This window comes from Cyanistes caeruleus, chromosome 12 (assembly GCF_971803275.1).
Source record: "Cyanistes caeruleus chromosome 12, bCyaCae1.hap1.1, whole genome shotgun sequence".
Taxonomy (NCBI): Eukaryota; Metazoa; Chordata; class Aves; order Passeriformes; family Paridae; genus Cyanistes; species Cyanistes caeruleus.
Genome location: NC_141712.1, coordinates 2,707,666 through 2,725,136, shown reverse-complemented (window position 1 = coordinate 2,725,136; position 17,471 = coordinate 2,707,666). Strand labels below are relative to the sequence as shown.

The window sequence follows — 17,471 nt, the reverse complement described above, 5'->3', positions numbered from 1 at the left end:
AAGTCTGCCTGAAAACGTTGTCATTGAAGCCATTGTGCATTTCTACTTTTACTGTCACTTTTTAAAAAATAGTATTTAACATTAAGTTCTTGTCTCCATGGGAGCTCTGGAGGGCTAAATCTATTTTGACAACACAGTTTCAAAAACCAGACAATCTTTAGCCAGGTTTATGGGATGGTCTGGGATTTCTGTTTGCCTCTTTAACCCTTTCACTCCAAAGTCATTTCCACACCTGAGAGAAGGGTCACTTGTTATCTTTTTGCATTCCTCTTGGGAAATGATGCTTTATATTTCTTTCTCAGATTTTGTGATAAGCCATGAAATCCAAAGCAGTTTCATGACTTTTTGGGAAGAGATCAGCTAAACTCTTTTTCCAAAAGCCTTTCTTTATACCCTGCAGGGAAGGCACCCCAAGAAAGAAGGGGAAAGAACCCATGGGCCTGGTGTACTGTTATTTTTCTAGGCACCTTTGAATTTACATTGTATTAAAAACACTTGAAGTGGCCTGAGCATCATCAGGCTTCTGGGGTGGAGGCCCCAAGTACAGGGGAAGGCATCAAAGTCAGGCAAGGATGAGCACATGCCCACGCCCCTGGCTGGGATCCACTTCCCTCACTTGTTTGTTAGAGCAGGGTCCTCCAGCACCGCTTCCTCGGCTGCACACGGTGCTTTCCTCGATGCGTGGCAAAGGCAACAGTCTCCTCTGCAGCCTTTTCCCCTTTTGTGGACAGGTACAAGGCCCAGAACTGTCCTGCCAACTCGGAGAATATAACCATCCTCAACAACTCCCCCATGGACGTAGAGGTCCAGTTCTTCTTTGAGGATGATGAAAAAGCAGAGACGTTCCTTCTGGACCCTCCCAGCATGACCCTGAAACCAAAGAAGAAGCAGGTAGGAGAGGGGCAGGGAGAGCAGGCACCGTAGAAGTGCCCAGGAGCTGCTGCTCCTGCTCACACACAGAGCTCTTTCTATTTCTTTCCGTGGGGCCGGGTCCAGGAGCTGACCATTTGGGCATACCCCACTTCCCCTGGCTTCCTGGAAGACAAACTCATCTGCTGCATTGACAAGAACCCAGAGCCAGTGGTCTTCAGCGTGTGCTGCCACGGGGTGCACGTGAAGCTGGAGGTCAGCCCCCTGGAGCTGTCTTTTGACAAGCTGCTTCTGCACAGGTCAGTCATCCCACAAGCACTCCAAGACTTGTGACAAAGACAAAACATTTGACTCTGCTTTCCAGGGCTCGGATGGAGCTGCTCCAGGTTGCATTCAGTGGCGAGGCTGGTGTGACCAGCCAGCAGCTGATGCCAAGTGCCTCCTGTCTCTGCAGGACTGACAGCAGGACCTTGGTCCTGAAAAACAACACCCTACTGCCCATGGCCTGGCAGCTCAGTGGGCTGGATGACCTTGCTGAGGACTTCTCACTGTCACAAGATAACGGCACCATTGATCCCCGCTCAGAGTTTGAAGTGACAGTGAATTTCAAGGCCCAGCAGATTGGCACCATTGAGAAGACCCTTCGACTAGAGGTGAGAGGGACTGTGCCCTGCCTGGCACAGTGAGCAGCCACGTGCTCTTAGGGACAGAGTCAGGAAGAGCTGCCCCTGACAGACACAAGGGTGCTGTGACCCCAACTTGTGCCTCTACACAGCGTTTGCCAGAACGTGCAGTGCATCCACATCCCCCAGATAAGCAGACACTGCACCCTGAGCCTGTAGCACAAGCACCTTGGCCCTGTGAATGGTTGAAGGTTGTTGTTTGGTTGTACAGACTGCAGCGTGATCTCAGCATTTCTCCTGGAGCTTGTCCAAACCTCTGGCATCGTGCAACAAACTCTGCCCCTGGCATTTTGTTCCCCATGGTTTAGGGGCTGCATTTCAGAGAGGGTGCTAGGTGATTGCAAAGGGTTGTCAATGCCACCTGCTCTGAGACACCCCACACATCCTGTGGTTGTTCTTACATCCCTGTGCCTCTCAAGGAAGCTTTAGCAGCAGCATTCCCTGCTGTAGGAATGCAGAGTTGGGCTGATGGGGTTTTTTACTGCAGCAGAATCCCACTGGGACAGCCCATGAGATGAACGGGTTAGGAAAGCTTGGGTGTCCACCAACACTTGTGAAGCTGGGGAGGCCATAGGGGAAGCAGCCAGCAGAGACAAGGACTTAGAGGCTGTCTAGCAAAAGAATAATCTGAACAGTGTTTGTTTCTTGCTTCCTCAGGTTTCAGATACAGAAAACATCCTGGGGATTGTTCAGGTTGAGAACATCAAACTGTCTGCAGAGGTGTATGATGTTCTCCTGAGCATGGTCCTGCCTGAAGGTCAGTGGATGTCTCCCAAACAAAGCAGTCCAGGTGCACTGCCTTACCTTGGGTGGTGGGTGACCAAAGCACTTGGGATGGGATGGGATGCAAGGATGGCATGGATACATAAAGCACATACCCTGCAAGCTGCATGGAATAAAGCACTGTCAGGGCACTGGCAGCCTTAAGTCTCTCCCCTCTGAACTTTGAAGTGTGCAGCTTCACGTGCAGGTTGGATTTGGGGGCTTTGAAACACCAGTGACGTGAACAGGCAGTTGGCAATTCCCACAGGCTCAGCACAGCATGTAAAGTGATGGGATTTGTGCTTGGAAGCGAGGAAATGGAAGCCGAGCTCCTTAGCTACTAAGCCTGCAGATATTTTGAGTAAGAAGAGAAAGGGCAGACAAGTAGCTGGAAAACCCTTCCAAGAACAGCAACTTGCTGAAAAGGGTTTTGTGCTGGGACCTCCATGTAGCTTGGGACCTGGTGTATTCTGCAGCAGCTCACAAATACCATGTCTGATCTCGCTCTGCGCGTTGTCTGCAGATGAAACCTTGGATTTTGGAACCATCCATGTCCTGGATAATGTGAAGACCGTCCTGACTCTAAAGAACAAAGGGTTGTACAATATCGAGTACAGGTGAGTCCAGCTGCCTGGTGGTGAGCATTTCCCTGGGTTCCCAGGCCTGCAGTCTCCCTCTGTCAATGGTTAGAACCTGTTTCCATGCTGGCTACCTCACAATAAACACAAAACCTGGGCTCCCTCAGCTATTTCACCAGAGATTCCAGCCACAAACTAGCAGTTCTCCACAGTTCAGCAGGGAACCCAAAGGAGAGCCCCAAGAATTTCAGGCACTGAAATGCTGAGATTCATTGCCTTTCTTTGATGGTCACCTCCTTTCTCCTTCTGAGACTCTGTAAAAGAGTGAATGAAAAATTTCAGTGTCAACGCTTCTTGCAATAACCTCATGACTGTCTGTGCTCTCTGTCAGCATCCAGGATTCCCTGAGCAGAGCTGCACTCTCCCTTTTCTTCTTTTTCTGGTCCTATGCAAAGTCCTGGCTGTGCTGGCAGCACCTCTACTTGTAACTGCAGAGATCTCCATTCCTTCCCTTTCTCCCCAGATTGATGCTGAAGGGTGCAGGTCCCAGGATGCGAGACTTGGCATCCCACTTCACTGTCAAGCCTCAGTCGGGCAAGCTGATCGCCTCCCAGCCTGGTGTGAATATTGAGATATTCTTCCACCCCACAAGGGAAATGCTCCTCAAGAACAGCCCCATCCTGTACTGCCAGGTGAGCTGCCTGGGCCAGGCTGTTACCACACGGTGTTTTGGGAGCATAAACAGGACAGGTGTCTAATGGAAGGAGGGCTTTAACTGGAGAATCCTCTCTCCTACGTACACAAACAAAGTCTTCAAAACCATTTGGGAGGCTTCCTAAGGGAGCTGAGAATCTGACTCTGGAGGAGGTGCTTTAACAGGGGTGGGTGAACTGATGGAGGCCTGGGGTGGAGGCTGGGGACTGGGGTAGAGGCTGGCTGGCCTCTTTGCTTTGTTTACCACCCCTTCCTGTGGACACAGGTGATAGATGCCATCGCAGGGGAAGGAGGCCAGACTGTCGCCAACATCCCAGTGAGGGTGTCGGCCAGAGCTGCGTACAGCAAGTTCAGTATTGAGCCTGCCTCACCCATCAATTTCGGTGCCATGATGAAGGGCAGCAAGAAGACCCAGACTGTCGTGCTGGAGAACACAGGCACGATCAGCTTCAAATTCCGCATCCAGCCAGCAACTGAGGATGCATCTTCACTGGAAAGCAAAAGGTATGAGAAGCCCTGCACCACCCTTCCTGCCTGAGGAGGCACCAGCCCACGGCTGAGATGTGGCAGGCAGCCAGACCTGGGCTATCGCCCATTTGCATCCCTGCCTTGGGGAGAGGGAGCAAAACACGCCTCAGTGTCCCCATGTGTAGTAGGAAGCTGGTGCTCGAGCTGCTCTGTCCAGCAATGGGTGCTGCAGGCTGCTCTCTGGGAACCATCTGGAGCAGGAAGGCTTTCCTCTGTGAGGAGGAAGGCCAGCTTTGGCCTCAGAGAAAGGCAGGGGAGCTCAGCATGACAGATACCTCTGCTTTCTCCTCTCAGTTCAAAGCAAGGGGAATCTGTTCCATCAGCTAGGAAGTGCTCAGCGGGAAGGAAATCAAGCTTGACACAGGTGGGTGACTCCTGCTCCCCAACAATGCTGCTGCTGCAGGGGATGTGAGAAGATGCTGCTGTGCCCAGGCTGGGGGCTCATCTCCATTGGGTGGGACGTGGTCTGCAGGATGGAGTCCAGGATCTGCTCAGTCCCATTGACAGTCCTGTACTCTGGCTCTGACCTGCAGTTGTGGGCTCAGCAGAGGGGAGCAGGTCCTGTGTGTGATAGCTGCTGGCCAGCATGTGTCTGTGAACACCACAGAAGCAAAAACATCCCTCCTGAACTCCCGGTCCACAGAGCTCAGACAACATTTTTTTTTCTTCCTTTTCTTCATCTCATTCCCTTACTTCTCTCCCATCATTTCTCACAGCTGTTTCTGCTCTCCTGTTACCTCTGGAGGCTGAGGATCACAGCTACCACCTTCATTCTTTACACTCAATCTCCTTTCTCTCTGCCACTTGAGACAGGCTTGCAGCTCCTCTTGGCTTGTTGGGCTCAACCTGGAGCTGCCTTTGGGCCATGGAGTCATCTTTCCCTGCCCTGGGACTGGCTGCTTGGGCCCAGCTGGAGGCCAAGGCAGGACATACTCTTTGCTGGGGTGCTCAAGGCACAGCTATTACCCTTCAGCCTCTCCTGGAACTTCTTCTGCAGGGTCAGCTCAATGTGGGCATGTTCACGGTGTCCCCTTGCTCCGGCTCCATCGCTCCGTGGGGCCAGCAGCAGATCACGGTGGAGTGCCTGGCAGGGCAGGAGGGGACTTGTGAGGAGCAGCTGTACATTGACATCGTGGGCAGAGACCCCAGGGACAATCCCCTCGGCATTCCCTTTACCCTGACTGCCGAGTCCTGCCTGCCAGGTACGTGCTCTCCACAGGTTCCCTTGGCCAGACCTGCTGCTGATCAGCACCTCAACTTGCTGCTTGGATAGGGAGGCATGCTAGCCCTGGTGTCCCCCCTTGAAATCCTCAGAGTTTCCAGCCCTCTTAAGTCCACTGGTGGATTCATCCCTCCCCAGCTGAGAGGGATGCATGGAAGGATAAAAGGAAAGCAATGCTCTTTAAGACTCAGGTTGACTGAGCTCCATCCTCATAGCCAGCTCCCCCACCCAAAGCTGGGTTTAGCAGTTACCTGGGCAGAAAGAGCTTACCAAGCCTTCTCAGAGGCCAGCAAGGCCCAGATGAATGGAGGCTTCTTCATGCTCATCCCTCTGGTCTGTCCACAGCATTTGCTGAGGATGCGATGTTAATCTTTGAAGAATACCCGATCTGCAGCAGCACTGACCTCAGCCACAAGCTGCTCTCTGTGCACGGTGTGGGCCTGTTTGTGAGAGATGAGAACAACTTCATCTTCAACAAGATTCTGGTTGGGCAAGAGGCTGAAGCCCACTTCAACATCTACAACACAAGTGCTCTGCCGTGTGACGTGGTCCTCTCCATCAGCCCCCTGCCAGGACAGGTAAGAACAGGAGGCCAAGGAGATGGTTGCCCTCTAAGGGCCGTGTGAAAGCTGTTTTGTTCTCCAGATTGCTTCCTGTGGCCCACACTAGCTCAGTGTAGGTCAAACTTCAGGGCAGAGCAGCAGAGCCAGGGAACAGTTGTGTTGAATTCTCATGTCTTGGGCAAGGTTTTGGCTCACACCTCTGGGTCTTTGGTGGGAGAAGTGAATCCTTCTGAACCTCTCTTGGAAGCACACTCAGAGAGGGGCTGTTATCAACTGACATGCCAGGACTCAAAGCAGAGCATCTCCTCAGGCTCCCTGGCTTTTCCTCTCTCTGAAGGCCAGTTGTAGGTTATTTGCAGGGTTTTCCATGCAGTGACCACCTCCCACATAGGGCAGGGCAGCTGCCAGCACTCAGAACACACAATGCTTTAGCACAAGGTCAGCATTCCCTGCTTGAACAACTCATCCTTAAAACAACAGCCCCTGAGTTCACAGCCCATAAACACACCTCTAGGAGGGCTGTGAAAATGGGAAGAGCTGTCACAATGCAAGATTTTTGCCTGGCTGGCTGCTATTCATGGAAAAGAGAAGCCAGGAGAAAACTGCTTCTTGTAGAAAAGTCTCCATAGCATGACAAGAAAAAACTCTTCTTCTTACAAGGACTGATCAAAGACTATTGTAGAGTTGATACTGCTTTACTATCCCAGGTTTTGTCTCCCAGTGGTCAGCTGGGAAAAGAAAAAGTTGGGTAGGGGGAGAAAAAGTGTTCTGGAGGTTTTATTCTGATGTTTCTTATTCCTGTAGTCCTGTTGATAAAATTTCTTTATTCCTTTTAAGTTTTAAACCTGTTTTACCCTTCTCCTAATCCATAGTTCACAACAAAAAATGCATAAGTGTCCTGGTGATTTTAGCCAGTGCTAAACCCCACCACATTATTTAGTGCATTGACTGAGAAACTCCAATTAGCAAATCTAAACCACTACAGACATGCTGTTTTCAGTAATGCCTTTATGAATGAAACTGTGTCGTGCTGGAAGGTGTTTTCTCCTAACACTGCTCTCTGGCTTCCCCCAAGGAAAAAGGCTCTGTCACCGTTTTCAAGTTGCATCCAGTCCAGATGTCCATTCCCGGCTCATCCCACGCTGTTGCTACAGTGACCTTCACCCCTCCAGACGAGCAGAACTACGACTGCACTTTTAAGGCTTCCCTTGTCATCCCCAAATGGTAATTGACCCTGAGAAATATTGGGGGAGGCCTCTCTGACAGCTGCCTCTCCACTGGGAAGGCACAGACCTCTTGTTAGCTCTAATGCTCTCAGCAGCCTTAGGCAGAGTACTTGGCATGAGATGATCTGGGAGGCAGTCACTGTTGGATAGAGCAGAAAAATGAGGCAGATTTGTCATACAGGTTTAGCCTGTATGAGCAAATAGGAAGACAGAGAAATATTAGGTAGCCAACTGGAAGTTACTGAGATGTGCTACAGCTGAGCTGGGCATTTCCAAGGACAGAAGCTTAGATGGATCAGTTTCTGTGGCAGCAAGTCAGCAGTCACAATTTCCTCTTGGTTTCTGTGACATTAAGTGATCCTCTGTGATTCCCTGCATTCATGAAGCTATTTCATGTGAGTGATGGGAGCTGGTATGAAAGAGGAGCCCTGTTCCTCTGCACTGGGACCTGTGTACAGGGGCTTTGACCTGCCCTTCCTCAAGCCTTTAGTGGCTGAATTGGAGCCAGGGAAGTCTAATTGCTAATAAGCAATTGCTTTTCTATTGTTCTTGGAAATGATCTTGGTGGATGGTGACAATGATTTCTTTTTGCCTTCTTGCTTTTGTACTGCTTTCATGCTGTGCTTTTTTTGCTTGTTGCCTATGTCTCATCTCACTGCAGCCAGGGGATTTGCCATATCTCATCTGGTGCCTCATTATGTATCTGCTGTACTGCATGACTCAATTAAGTGGAATTACTTTTAACTGTTACTGTGGAAGGCTCTGGCTCTTTGGAGCAGATTCCTCTTGTGAATGGCCCTGAGGGGATTGGGAAGAGGCTGGTGGGGGGCTGTGTTGTGGGCTACAGGAGCACCAGGCAGGGAAAACAGTGTGGACTGCCCTTGCTGCTTGGCTTGCCCAGTGAGAAATGGGTTAGTGCCAGCTGGAATTGTTTGTGTGCCTCTCCTGCAGCTCTGTGAAAATCAAGCCCCAAATCCTGAGCTTCACCATCAGTGGGAGGGGGCACGAGCCGCAGGTGACAGTCGTGTGCCCGAGAGCTCGCAGCAAGAGAGGAAATGCCGTGCTGCGCTTCCAGAGGCTCCAGCTGGGGGATTTAGAGATGCTCCCCCTGGTCGTCCGTAACAACGGCATCGTACCTGTCAAGGTGAGGACCTGCTCAAGGAATGGGCTGGTTTGGGAATAAGTGCTTGTGGCACAGGGGGAGGGTCCCAAAAACCATGGCAGACCTGGCAAGAGGTGTCACAAATTCTTTTTAAGCAAGGGACTGGCATCTGTTCTCCAAGAAGGGAGTTCTTGAAAATTTTCCATCCAGTCTTTCTTCTTTAAGTTGAACACAAGGAAGGTGGTGGAGTATTTCCCCCCATCTTTCAGGTTTGTTCTCAAGGAATGTGTGATTTTCCAGTTCCATTAGGTTGTATTCCCCAGTTTACTATATTTTAAGCAAACTTAGTTGTGGTTTAATTATATTCTGCTTATTGCTTTCTGTCCTGTTTGGTTCCGTGTTGGTTCAATCCAAATGGCTCTAAAGAGCCCTTTTTCCCAGCTGGTTTGACTTAACTTTTGTGCTCAGTGCTGTTTGCAGTGGGAGAGGTGCTGGGTTCCTATGCAGGACCAGCAGCACTGTGGTGTCAGTCCCTGTGCCATCCTGTACTCACACCAGTATCATTGTGCTCTGTGTTCCCTTTTCTCAGTTTATGTTACACCTGGAGGATGAGCATGGAGCATTCTTCTTGAAAGCCAGGCGCTCCACACTGGAGAGATTCCACACTGAAGATGTGGGAGAGGACTCTGTTGAAAATGGTAAATTCGTTAACCATGAAGTGCAATGGTGCACAGAGGGAAAACGTGTGCCCTGCTCTTGGCTTCTCTGAGCTGCAGCCAGATGTTGGACACACTTTCTTTCCTTGGGCTCTCTGTCCCCCGAGCTTTTCATGGGGACCTTTTCCAGGGTTTCCTCCTAGCAAGGAGTAGGAAGTTCTTGTGTTCTTCTAGACGTGGTGGGCTGGGTTCTGGGGGACTCTCACTGCCTCAGTGCAGCCTCTGAGATATTTGCAGCATGTGGCAAGGTCCCAGCCTGAATGGACACAGCCCTTGAGCACACAGGCAGCCAGCAGAAGCCCAAAGTGCTCTTTGGCTCAGCTTTCCATGTGGCTGGAGCTGTCTGGAAGCGATGGAATGAGGGCTGGGCATCAACCTGAGGTTAAGCTGCTTAAGTGGTGATGTGTCTGGAGATGGCAGTCTTGTGAACACAGGAAGAGGGTCGGGAACCACTGCGGGTAGAACAACCTGTGCTCAGAAGGCAGCTGGTTTCAACCTTCTGTTCCTCATATATGGAAATATTTCCTCTGTACAACTGTATCACTTAATTCTGATTTCCATTGCTGTGCAGAGAGCAAGCCCCCAGGGAAGCCTCTCCTGCTTCTGCATCGTGGGCAATCGGCAGAGTTTGATGTCATTTTCAATCCCACCCTGGCTCAACGTGTGGAAGGGAAGATCCGCGTTTTAGTGGGGGACACCTACTCTGACAAGACCCTGATAGAGCTGGTGGGTGAAGGCCACAAGGATGAATTCAGCCTCGACTGTCTAGAGGAAGACCCACAGTTGAGGAATGATAAGAGCAGTTTGAACAAAGACATCATTGATGGTAAGAGAGGAGAGGCTGCCAAGGTGGAACAAGGAAGAAGAAAATATCTGATCATGTGTGTCCTCTCTCTAGGCAGGCCTGGGCTGTCACCCCTGGACATGGAGGCCTGTGGGTGTGGCAGCCATGCATGCAGAGCAGTGTGTGCTGTGCTGCATGGCGCTGGCTCAGGGGTGTGCCAGGGTGTTTCCCTGAAAGTGGTGGGATGGGGAACTGCCTGGGGAGCTCCCTGCCAGAGGGAGGAAGGCTTGGAGCAAGGAAGCATTGAACATACAGGAGTCTGTGCATGTGAGGGGGGTGGGGTGGAACTCCCTGCATGCTGAGATCCCTTGCTTTCCTCCTTAACAGCTGTCAGACTGAACCACATCCAGTTTGGGGACTGTCCTGTTGGGAAGCCCTGCCACAGGATCTTCACCATCACCAACCACACCCGCATGACGTTCATGCGCTTCGAGTGGGAGGCAGACGTCCCATTCCAGTTCTCCCCCAGGGTGAGTGGGGGCTGCTCTGCCTTTCCCCATTGCTCAAGCCCTGCCCTGGCGTTCCTGGGAGCTGGCAGGGAGACCTCACATGCCAGTGCTAGCCCATTCCAGTGCCACACAGGAGATGTACTCCCTGGCTTGGCTGGGCCAAGGCTGCCAGCCTTGCAGAAAAGGCTTCACGTTATGGGAGGTGGTACCTTCTCTTTATACTTTTGTCTATCAAACTTCACAGAAATCCACACTGAGGTGCAGGTTCCTGGCACAGCTGCTCACCACATCAGTCCCCTTTGCTATATCAGTCCTGCCCTTGGCAGTGCTTCCAGTTTGGTCTTGATTCCCTGATTCTCCCTAGGTGGGACATCTCCACCCTGGCTGCACCAAGGCCATCACAGTGACCTTGAAATCAGATGTCCCAGCCACCTTCAGGAGGCACCTTGTGAAATGTAAGGTGACCAAGATCAAATTTGAGCTGCCACTATGGAATGTTCCGGACTGGGACGACGAAATGCGCACTGTCATGTGGAAGGACATCACCGGGAACCAGGAGCCAGCAGCCCAATGGCCTGAAAAAGAGAAGGTAAGAAGCAAAATGGCAAACAAAGCCACCACAGCTTTTCCAAAAAGAACCACCATAACACCATCACTGCTGGCTGAGCAGCTCCTGCTTCCTCTGGACACTGGACAGCCCTGAGGTTCACCAGCAGGGCATTCTAGGGGAGAGGTGGATGCACATGACCCTCACACAAGAGGGGAAGCCTTTAGACAAGAGACCATTAGCCACACGCTATCAGTCTGGGCCACAAGCACAAGTGCTGCAGCCCATGTTGAATGGGAGACAATGTTTTATGATTATCTCATTTTATGGTGTTTGAAATCTCTCCATATGATTTGGTGCCTTTTCACCAACAAGGAGTTAAGTCTGCTGCACTCTGTCTCTTCTTTAGAAGTGGAGACAAATACACTTCTACTGCACCTGCTGGTGAACGCCAAGGTTTGTCTCCATGGATACCAGAGATTTTGGTTGTGGTCTCTGTATTGGGAGGGTTATCTCATCATGGAGTAGCCCAGGCACTGTGTGACCGTATGGAGGAGTCCGGAGAAGGATCATCTCTGGAGACTCTTGCTTTTATTGTCATTATTGCCCAACACACTCAGCTTGGGTGAAGGCTCTTTCCGAGTTTCTGGACCATTTTAAGGCCTCTAAACCATCCTCTTTTCTATCAGAACATCTGCAGTTGGACACTTTCCTAGTGAGATCTTTCACGTTCCAAAATGCCCATCCCCAGCTGCCAGCAGTGTGGCTGTTGCTCCACAGGTGACATCTGGAGAGCACTTTCTCCTAAGACAAGAAGAAAAAGGTGCTTCCTAGAAGTCTGCAGTCATGGGGTTCTCCACCCACAGAGCTCCAGCAGGGGAACTTAACCCTAATTTTGAGACCTGCTGGATTTCTAGGGGACCAGGGAAAAAGTCAGTCCCTCTCCAAGGTTGAAGTACAGGGATTGGAACGCCGCTGTAGTCTCCATGGGTACATTAACAGCTGTGCTAGGACTGCTTTGATCAGTGGGCAGAAACAACTACTGCAGCATAACAGTCCCAATTCTGTCATCTTTCCAGGGAAGTAAAAGTGAATGGTCCTTTCTAGTCCCTCTATGAGGCTGATGTTGGAGGCCCAAAGATTCCCTTCTCAGCCTGACTTTCTGGGCTCTGCTCAGCGATTCTTTTCTCCTCTTTTGCAGACAGTGGAGACAGTCCCGGAACCGGCTCACACTGTGCTGAAGAAGAGCGGCCAGGAGGCCGAGCTGTGCCTCAGTGCCTTGGTTGCCTACGCCCAGTTCAAACTGGACACAGTCGTGGTTCAGCTCAAGGACACCTTGCCCTTCCAGACAAGGACAGCCACGTGAGTGCTGAGGCCAGGCAGGGCCCTGCCAGCGGGAGCTGCCTTTGTGGAACTTTGTGCTGGCCGTGGCTGGGGAGACAAAACTCACAACTCGAGCTCCAGCTGCTCAGGAGACAAAACAGCCTCGTTCATTATTCAGAGCTCACTGAAATACCCAATGCAAATCTCCTGGGCTAGACAGCCATTGGCTGAGATCTCTCTCCTGCCCAACTTCCTGGCCAGTGCTGTGCTCACTTCTCAGCTTGGATGGGGCTGTAACTTATCTGGGAACACGTTCAGGCATGAACTAGGCCAGCTGAATTGGATTTGTGTTATGGCCACATTCACTGTGTCCAGTCCAGACCAGCTGTACTGTGACAATGCTGTGACACCTTTGCCCAGGGCTGACCCAGTGCCTGCTTCCCAGAACTCCACCCCAGCCAAAACCAGCACAGGCTTGTTCACATGCATGCCAAGCCAAGCAGGAGAGGGTGGTCAGGAGAGGCTCAATGCTGCCATTTTCTGCTGAGAACAGCCACGGGTTTGCTTTCACTGCGTGTCACCTGTCCTCATCTGCTCAAGAATAAGTTTGCAGTCAAAGCAAGACCTAAAGAAAGTCCAAAGTAAGCCCCTTAGCTTCAATGTCCTGGGCACCATGTTGGCCCTTTCCTCTTCAACTTCCAGACTTTGAAATACTTTTCTGGGCCACCCAGGACAGCAGTCTGAGCATGGCAGGGTTGCCTGGGGAAGAAGATGCTCCTCAGCAGAAAGTGGTAGCAGGAGTCCCTCAGACAATGTTACTGTACTATTTGCTTTCTATTTATTGGACTTTTTTTTTTTAATTCCTCCTTCTTGCTTTTCAGTTTCAGGATGCACAACACAGGGAAGGTGGCCCTGGAATACTTCTGGGAGGAAGCTGCTCCTGCAGATAGTGAAGCAGTGAGGATGCCATATTCAACCTCTCCGATGGGTAAGGGCATTTCACTTGGTAGCTGAGGGCCTGGGGAGAAGACCCTGCCCCTTCACCCCAAAACTTGAATTCCTTTTTCCTCCTTGTCCACACGTTCACTTTCATCAGCATCTTCCCAGCTGCAGCTGGAGAGTTTTGTCCTTGCCCCCTCTGCCTTTCAGCCCCTTTTGTTCTTGCTCTGCCACTTCAGCTCTGCAAAGGAGCTGAGCCAGGCTCTGGGGAGAGCCACGTGCTGGGTCAGGACTGGGAGGGGGGACATCAGGTCATTGCTTTGAGAAGTCTGAGACTGGGGAGAGCAATGGTGTAACGAGTGAGCTGCCCTGCAGCCACTGTCTGTGTGCAGTTCCCCACTCCAGGGCAGCTGCAAAGTCACTGTCTAAAACCAGCTCCTGCTTTGGCACAGGAGTGTGTGCTGCAGCAGAGACCCTGCTCCCAGAAGCTCTGTTCCCTGCTGGGAACTTGGCCAGAGATGCTCCGAGTGCATCCCAGCTCTCTTCCACCTATGTGCTGCTGCAGGAGGCAGCGTTGCTGGCAACACAGATTTTGTCTTTGAATGGTGTCCTCTTCCTCTCTGCAGGTGGGCTCATCTCTGCTCCTGTTGTAAGGCAGCGCAGAAAGCTGGTGCTTCTTTTCCGGGGGGAGCAGGACCATCCTTTTGAGACGCATCCTTCTGAGCTGCGGCGCCTACAGTGGCTTGCCGAGGAGCAGCAAGATTCCGAGCAGGAACAGCTGCAGGATTCCGAGCAGGATCAGCAAGATTCTGACCAGGAGCAGCTTTCTGAGGAAGAGCAGCTGGATGCCAAGCAGAAGCAGCGTTCCAAGAAGCGGTGCCGCTCCAAGGAATGGAATCTCTCCCCGCAGCGTGCCACTTCCTCCCTGGAAGTCCTCCCAGATGTCACCCATGACCAGTCACTGTTCTCCATCAACCCCAACTTCGGCACCATCGCTCCTGGCCAGAAGAAGACCTTTCATGTGCTCTTCTCCCCAAAGGATGTGGGGAACTTTGAGACCACCATGCTGTGCAGGTGGGAAACATGGACACACTTGCCAACTCACACTTCTGATGGCTATCACTGAATCACAGGGTGGGACAGGGTGGAAGGGACCACAGGAGGTCATCTGGTCCCACTTCCCTACTCAAGCGGGGTCATCCCAGAGCACATGGCACAGAGCAGTGTCCAGAGGGCTCTGCAATAATTCCAGTGAGGGACACTCAACACCCTCTCTGGGCAGCCTGTCACCCGCAAAGGGAAGAAGTTCTTCCTCAGGTTCAGGTGCAATTTCCTGTTCAGGTTCTGCCCGTTGCCTCTTGTGCTATTGCTGGGCATCACCAAGCACAGCCTGGTTCATCCCCTAACACCCTCCCTTCAGTCCCTCTGACTGGGATGGGGAGGTGGGCCTGGAGACAAGCAGTCCCAGAGAGGCAGTAGCTCCCACAGGAGCGCAGAGAGATCATCTGGCCTTGGTAGGGAGACACTGGCAAAAGACACTGTATGAAACATTAAGCTCCTGGAGGGTTGCAAGATCTTGAATGAGACACCCAGGGACCAGCCAGTCCCTAGCTCTGCTTCTGGCACAGAGCTGCTCACTGCTTGCACAGAGGGAGGATGCAATGCTGTGTGCTCTGCAAGGAGGCAGAAAAGCGTCTGGCTGGAAATGTTTGTTTGGCTAATACCAGTCCCTTTCTCCCCAGCATTCCTAACCTGGAGCAGACTCACAGGACGGTGCAGGTGGTTCTGAAAGGCAGAGCCCGGCAGTGGAAGCGTTTTGAAAAACCAAAATGCTCTGCCTTACTGCAGACAGAGGAAGGCCAGGGACACAAGAAGCAGCTGCACTGGCAACCAACACCACAGTGACAGCATTTGTGTCAGCTGGAGCATCCAGCAGGAGCCAGCAACATCTTGTTTCCTACTGCTGATGGTCTCCCACCCTTTACCTGAGACCTCTGCAGCTGCCCTTTCCAGCTCCAGCCATCATCATCTTTTAATTAATTTTGTTAATTAAATAATTGTTTGTTAATTTGTCAAATACCTTAAGTTTCAGTTAACTGTAAATAAACATTTGCTAATAAGTTGTTAACTGTTAGCCATGGTGCCAGAGATCTTTCCTTAAACCCCACTACCCCAGTTCAAACCCCCAAGTTAGTACATTCTGAGGTTCCCCCCAGTTGTCTCCAGTTACTCTGTTCACCCTCTCCTCCCTGGTGTACCCAGAATGGCTCCTGGAGAGCACAAGATGGTGGGGACCGCATGGCCAGGCCCCTCCCTTGTACTTCTCCTCCCCAAAATCCTTTCCTTCTTCCTACCTCCAACCCCTTCTTCCCTGATGCTCCTCCCCCTGTTATCTCTCCTCCTCCAGTTGTCCCTCCCCTTCCTGTCCCCTCGGACCCCTCCTTCTCCACTTGGGCTCCTCCTCCTGAAAAGTTCCCCACCCCTTCCTTTCACAATGGCCCCTCCTCTGAGCCCTCCTCTTTCCCCTGCAGCACCGCCAACCCTCTTCTGACTTTCAGATCCCACACCCCTCCTTCTGGTTCCCACACCCCGTGAGCCACAAGTGCCGAGCCCAGGAACCGGAACCCAGAACAGGAGACCCTTCCTCTTGCCACTCCAATTATGTTCAATTATGTGGGAGTGTGCTTCTGGAATGGGAGCCATTCTCATTTCAAATCAAAAGAGAACTCTGCAAAGCCCAGAAAGAGTTTGGAAAGGGAAGCAAATATTTTAAGGGCCTTTTAAAGGCCACCCTCTCCTCCAATCTCTCGGTCCCGTATGACCTCCATGATTTATTTTCGTGCCTCCTTACCCCATCAGAATATCTTGCATGGGAGGGGGCATGGAAGAGGTCATTACAGGCCGAATGTTCTGAGCTATTGCAAAGTTCCGACAGCGCCCTTGATGCCATTGGGAATAAAATAACAACCGAGCACTTGAGCGGCGATGGGGAATGGGCACAGGCGAAGGACCAGGCCCGGGTTTTGCCAAGGCCGGTCCTTGAAAAGATCAAAACAGCTGCAGAGAAAGCGTTCCTCACGTTACCATCCAGAGAACCCCAAGCGAGTTCCACAATCATTCTGCACCAGCATTTTTGAGAAGAGTTGGCCGTCACACTGGGAATTGAAAACCGTGGAAGCACCATACAGGGCATGGGGGGGAGCTTGTTCTTGTTACCTTTTCTATTTTTAAGAGATGTTGTTAAGAGTTACGCAAATTCTGTGCACTGACAGAGCCCTTGTAAGAACTGTAAATTAGTACAACGCCTTCGGGTTTAAATTCAAGCCAGAAGCACCCCTGCTCCCAGAGCAGCAACCCTTCTGTCACAGCTCTTGGACTGCAGCTTCACAAACAGGTGAAATAGACAGACCTCAGCTTAGAAGACCTAAAAGCTAACTTTGTTTTCCTTGAGCAGATTCAGGAGCTACCTGTATTATATATATAAATACTTAACAAGAAAAGAGCAAGAGTGTCAAAAAGGCAAAAGAGCTTGGTAATTTGTAGAAAGTAACTTTGATCAAAAATACAGTGGGTTAATAGAGCAGTCTGAAGATGACATTCACAATTTTCCTGGTGATATTGTGCACTGTACTGTAACAGTGGGTAACAATTAGACATAGCCAGTAGGATAACTGGATATTCAATCACTGAATTCTCATTCTTCTGAACACTTCAGCTGTGCTGTAAACTTCAGAGACATTTTTTCAGCAGCTTTCAACAAGTTACTCTGGATTCATCATTCCTGAGACCTAATTGAGTCAAAATGCCAAGTGGGATTATTCTTTCTCAAAGCCTGGAGCCACACAGAGTGAACAAGTACATAAATCATCATGTGCATCCCCATACACCTAATAGTCCAGTCACTAACCAGAGTTTACAAAGGAAAACTCAACATGCACAGTCATTTTTTCACTTTTGCTACAAATTATGTAAAAGAATAAGCTACAAATAGTATCTGAAACCTGTTTAAACTCAGAGATAGTGATGTGGTGCCACAGTCCCAGGCCAGCTCACCACCACCAAGGCACCCTGACAAGTGTGGGGAACAGCTCCTGAATTTCACAGCAGGAGCTGAACCTTCGAGCCGCTGCCCTACAGCACGTTAGAGCTGTCAGCACAAGGAAGAGGGAAAGGACGAGGAGAAGGCTCTCTGAACGGCACCCAGGAACGAGCACATGCTCTGAACGGGTCACGGACAAAGCCACAAGCACTCTGTGCTGGGGATTAAATAGAAAGAGTGGCTACAACCTGTCAACCAATGAGGAGCCAACAGGGCAGGAGCATCAGGCGGGATTAACAGCACAGGGACCAATAAGGATAAGGGGGAGGAGAGAACAGGTCACACGGGCCAATGGGGCCTCGAGGA

At 51.1% G+C, this 17,471-nt stretch overlaps 1 protein-coding gene across 3 annotated transcripts in view; it reads left to right on the top strand.

Annotated features, from left to right (window-relative positions):
• LOC147650809 (axonemal central pair apparatus protein HYDIN-like) overlaps nucleotides 1-15,200 on the top strand; it is a 56,558-nt gene extending 41,358 nt beyond the window's left edge. For all 3 annotated transcript variants that reach the window (XM_086847722.1, XM_086847720.1, XM_086847721.1), the window contains 20 exons: nucleotides 732-891; nucleotides 997-1,169; nucleotides 1,325-1,523; nucleotides 2,211-2,310; nucleotides 2,839-2,932; nucleotides 3,417-3,585; nucleotides 3,873-4,111; nucleotides 4,430-4,499; nucleotides 5,133-5,337; nucleotides 5,703-5,935; nucleotides 6,996-7,144; nucleotides 8,098-8,290; nucleotides 8,838-8,946; nucleotides 9,536-9,790; nucleotides 10,136-10,278; nucleotides 10,622-10,846; nucleotides 12,006-12,166; nucleotides 13,009-13,115; nucleotides 13,693-14,140; nucleotides 14,809-15,200. In XM_086847722.1, coding sequence (XP_086703848.1) covers nucleotides 732-891; nucleotides 997-1,169; nucleotides 1,325-1,523; nucleotides 2,211-2,310; nucleotides 2,839-2,932; nucleotides 3,417-3,585; nucleotides 3,873-4,111; nucleotides 4,430-4,499; nucleotides 5,133-5,337; nucleotides 5,703-5,935; nucleotides 6,996-7,144; nucleotides 8,098-8,290; nucleotides 8,838-8,946; nucleotides 9,536-9,790; nucleotides 10,136-10,278; nucleotides 10,622-10,846; nucleotides 12,006-12,166; nucleotides 13,009-13,115; nucleotides 13,693-14,140; nucleotides 14,809-14,971 — 3,595 coding nt within the window. In that variant the 3' untranslated portion in view covers nucleotides 14,972-15,200. The remainder of the gene's footprint in view (nucleotides 1-731; nucleotides 892-996; nucleotides 1,170-1,324; nucleotides 1,524-2,210; nucleotides 2,311-2,838; nucleotides 2,933-3,416; nucleotides 3,586-3,872; nucleotides 4,112-4,429; nucleotides 4,500-5,132; nucleotides 5,338-5,702; nucleotides 5,936-6,995; nucleotides 7,145-8,097; nucleotides 8,291-8,837; nucleotides 8,947-9,535; nucleotides 9,791-10,135; nucleotides 10,279-10,621; nucleotides 10,847-12,005; nucleotides 12,167-13,008; nucleotides 13,116-13,692; nucleotides 14,141-14,808) is intronic.
• The last annotated feature ends 2,271 nt before the right edge of the window (nucleotides 15,201-17,471 follow it).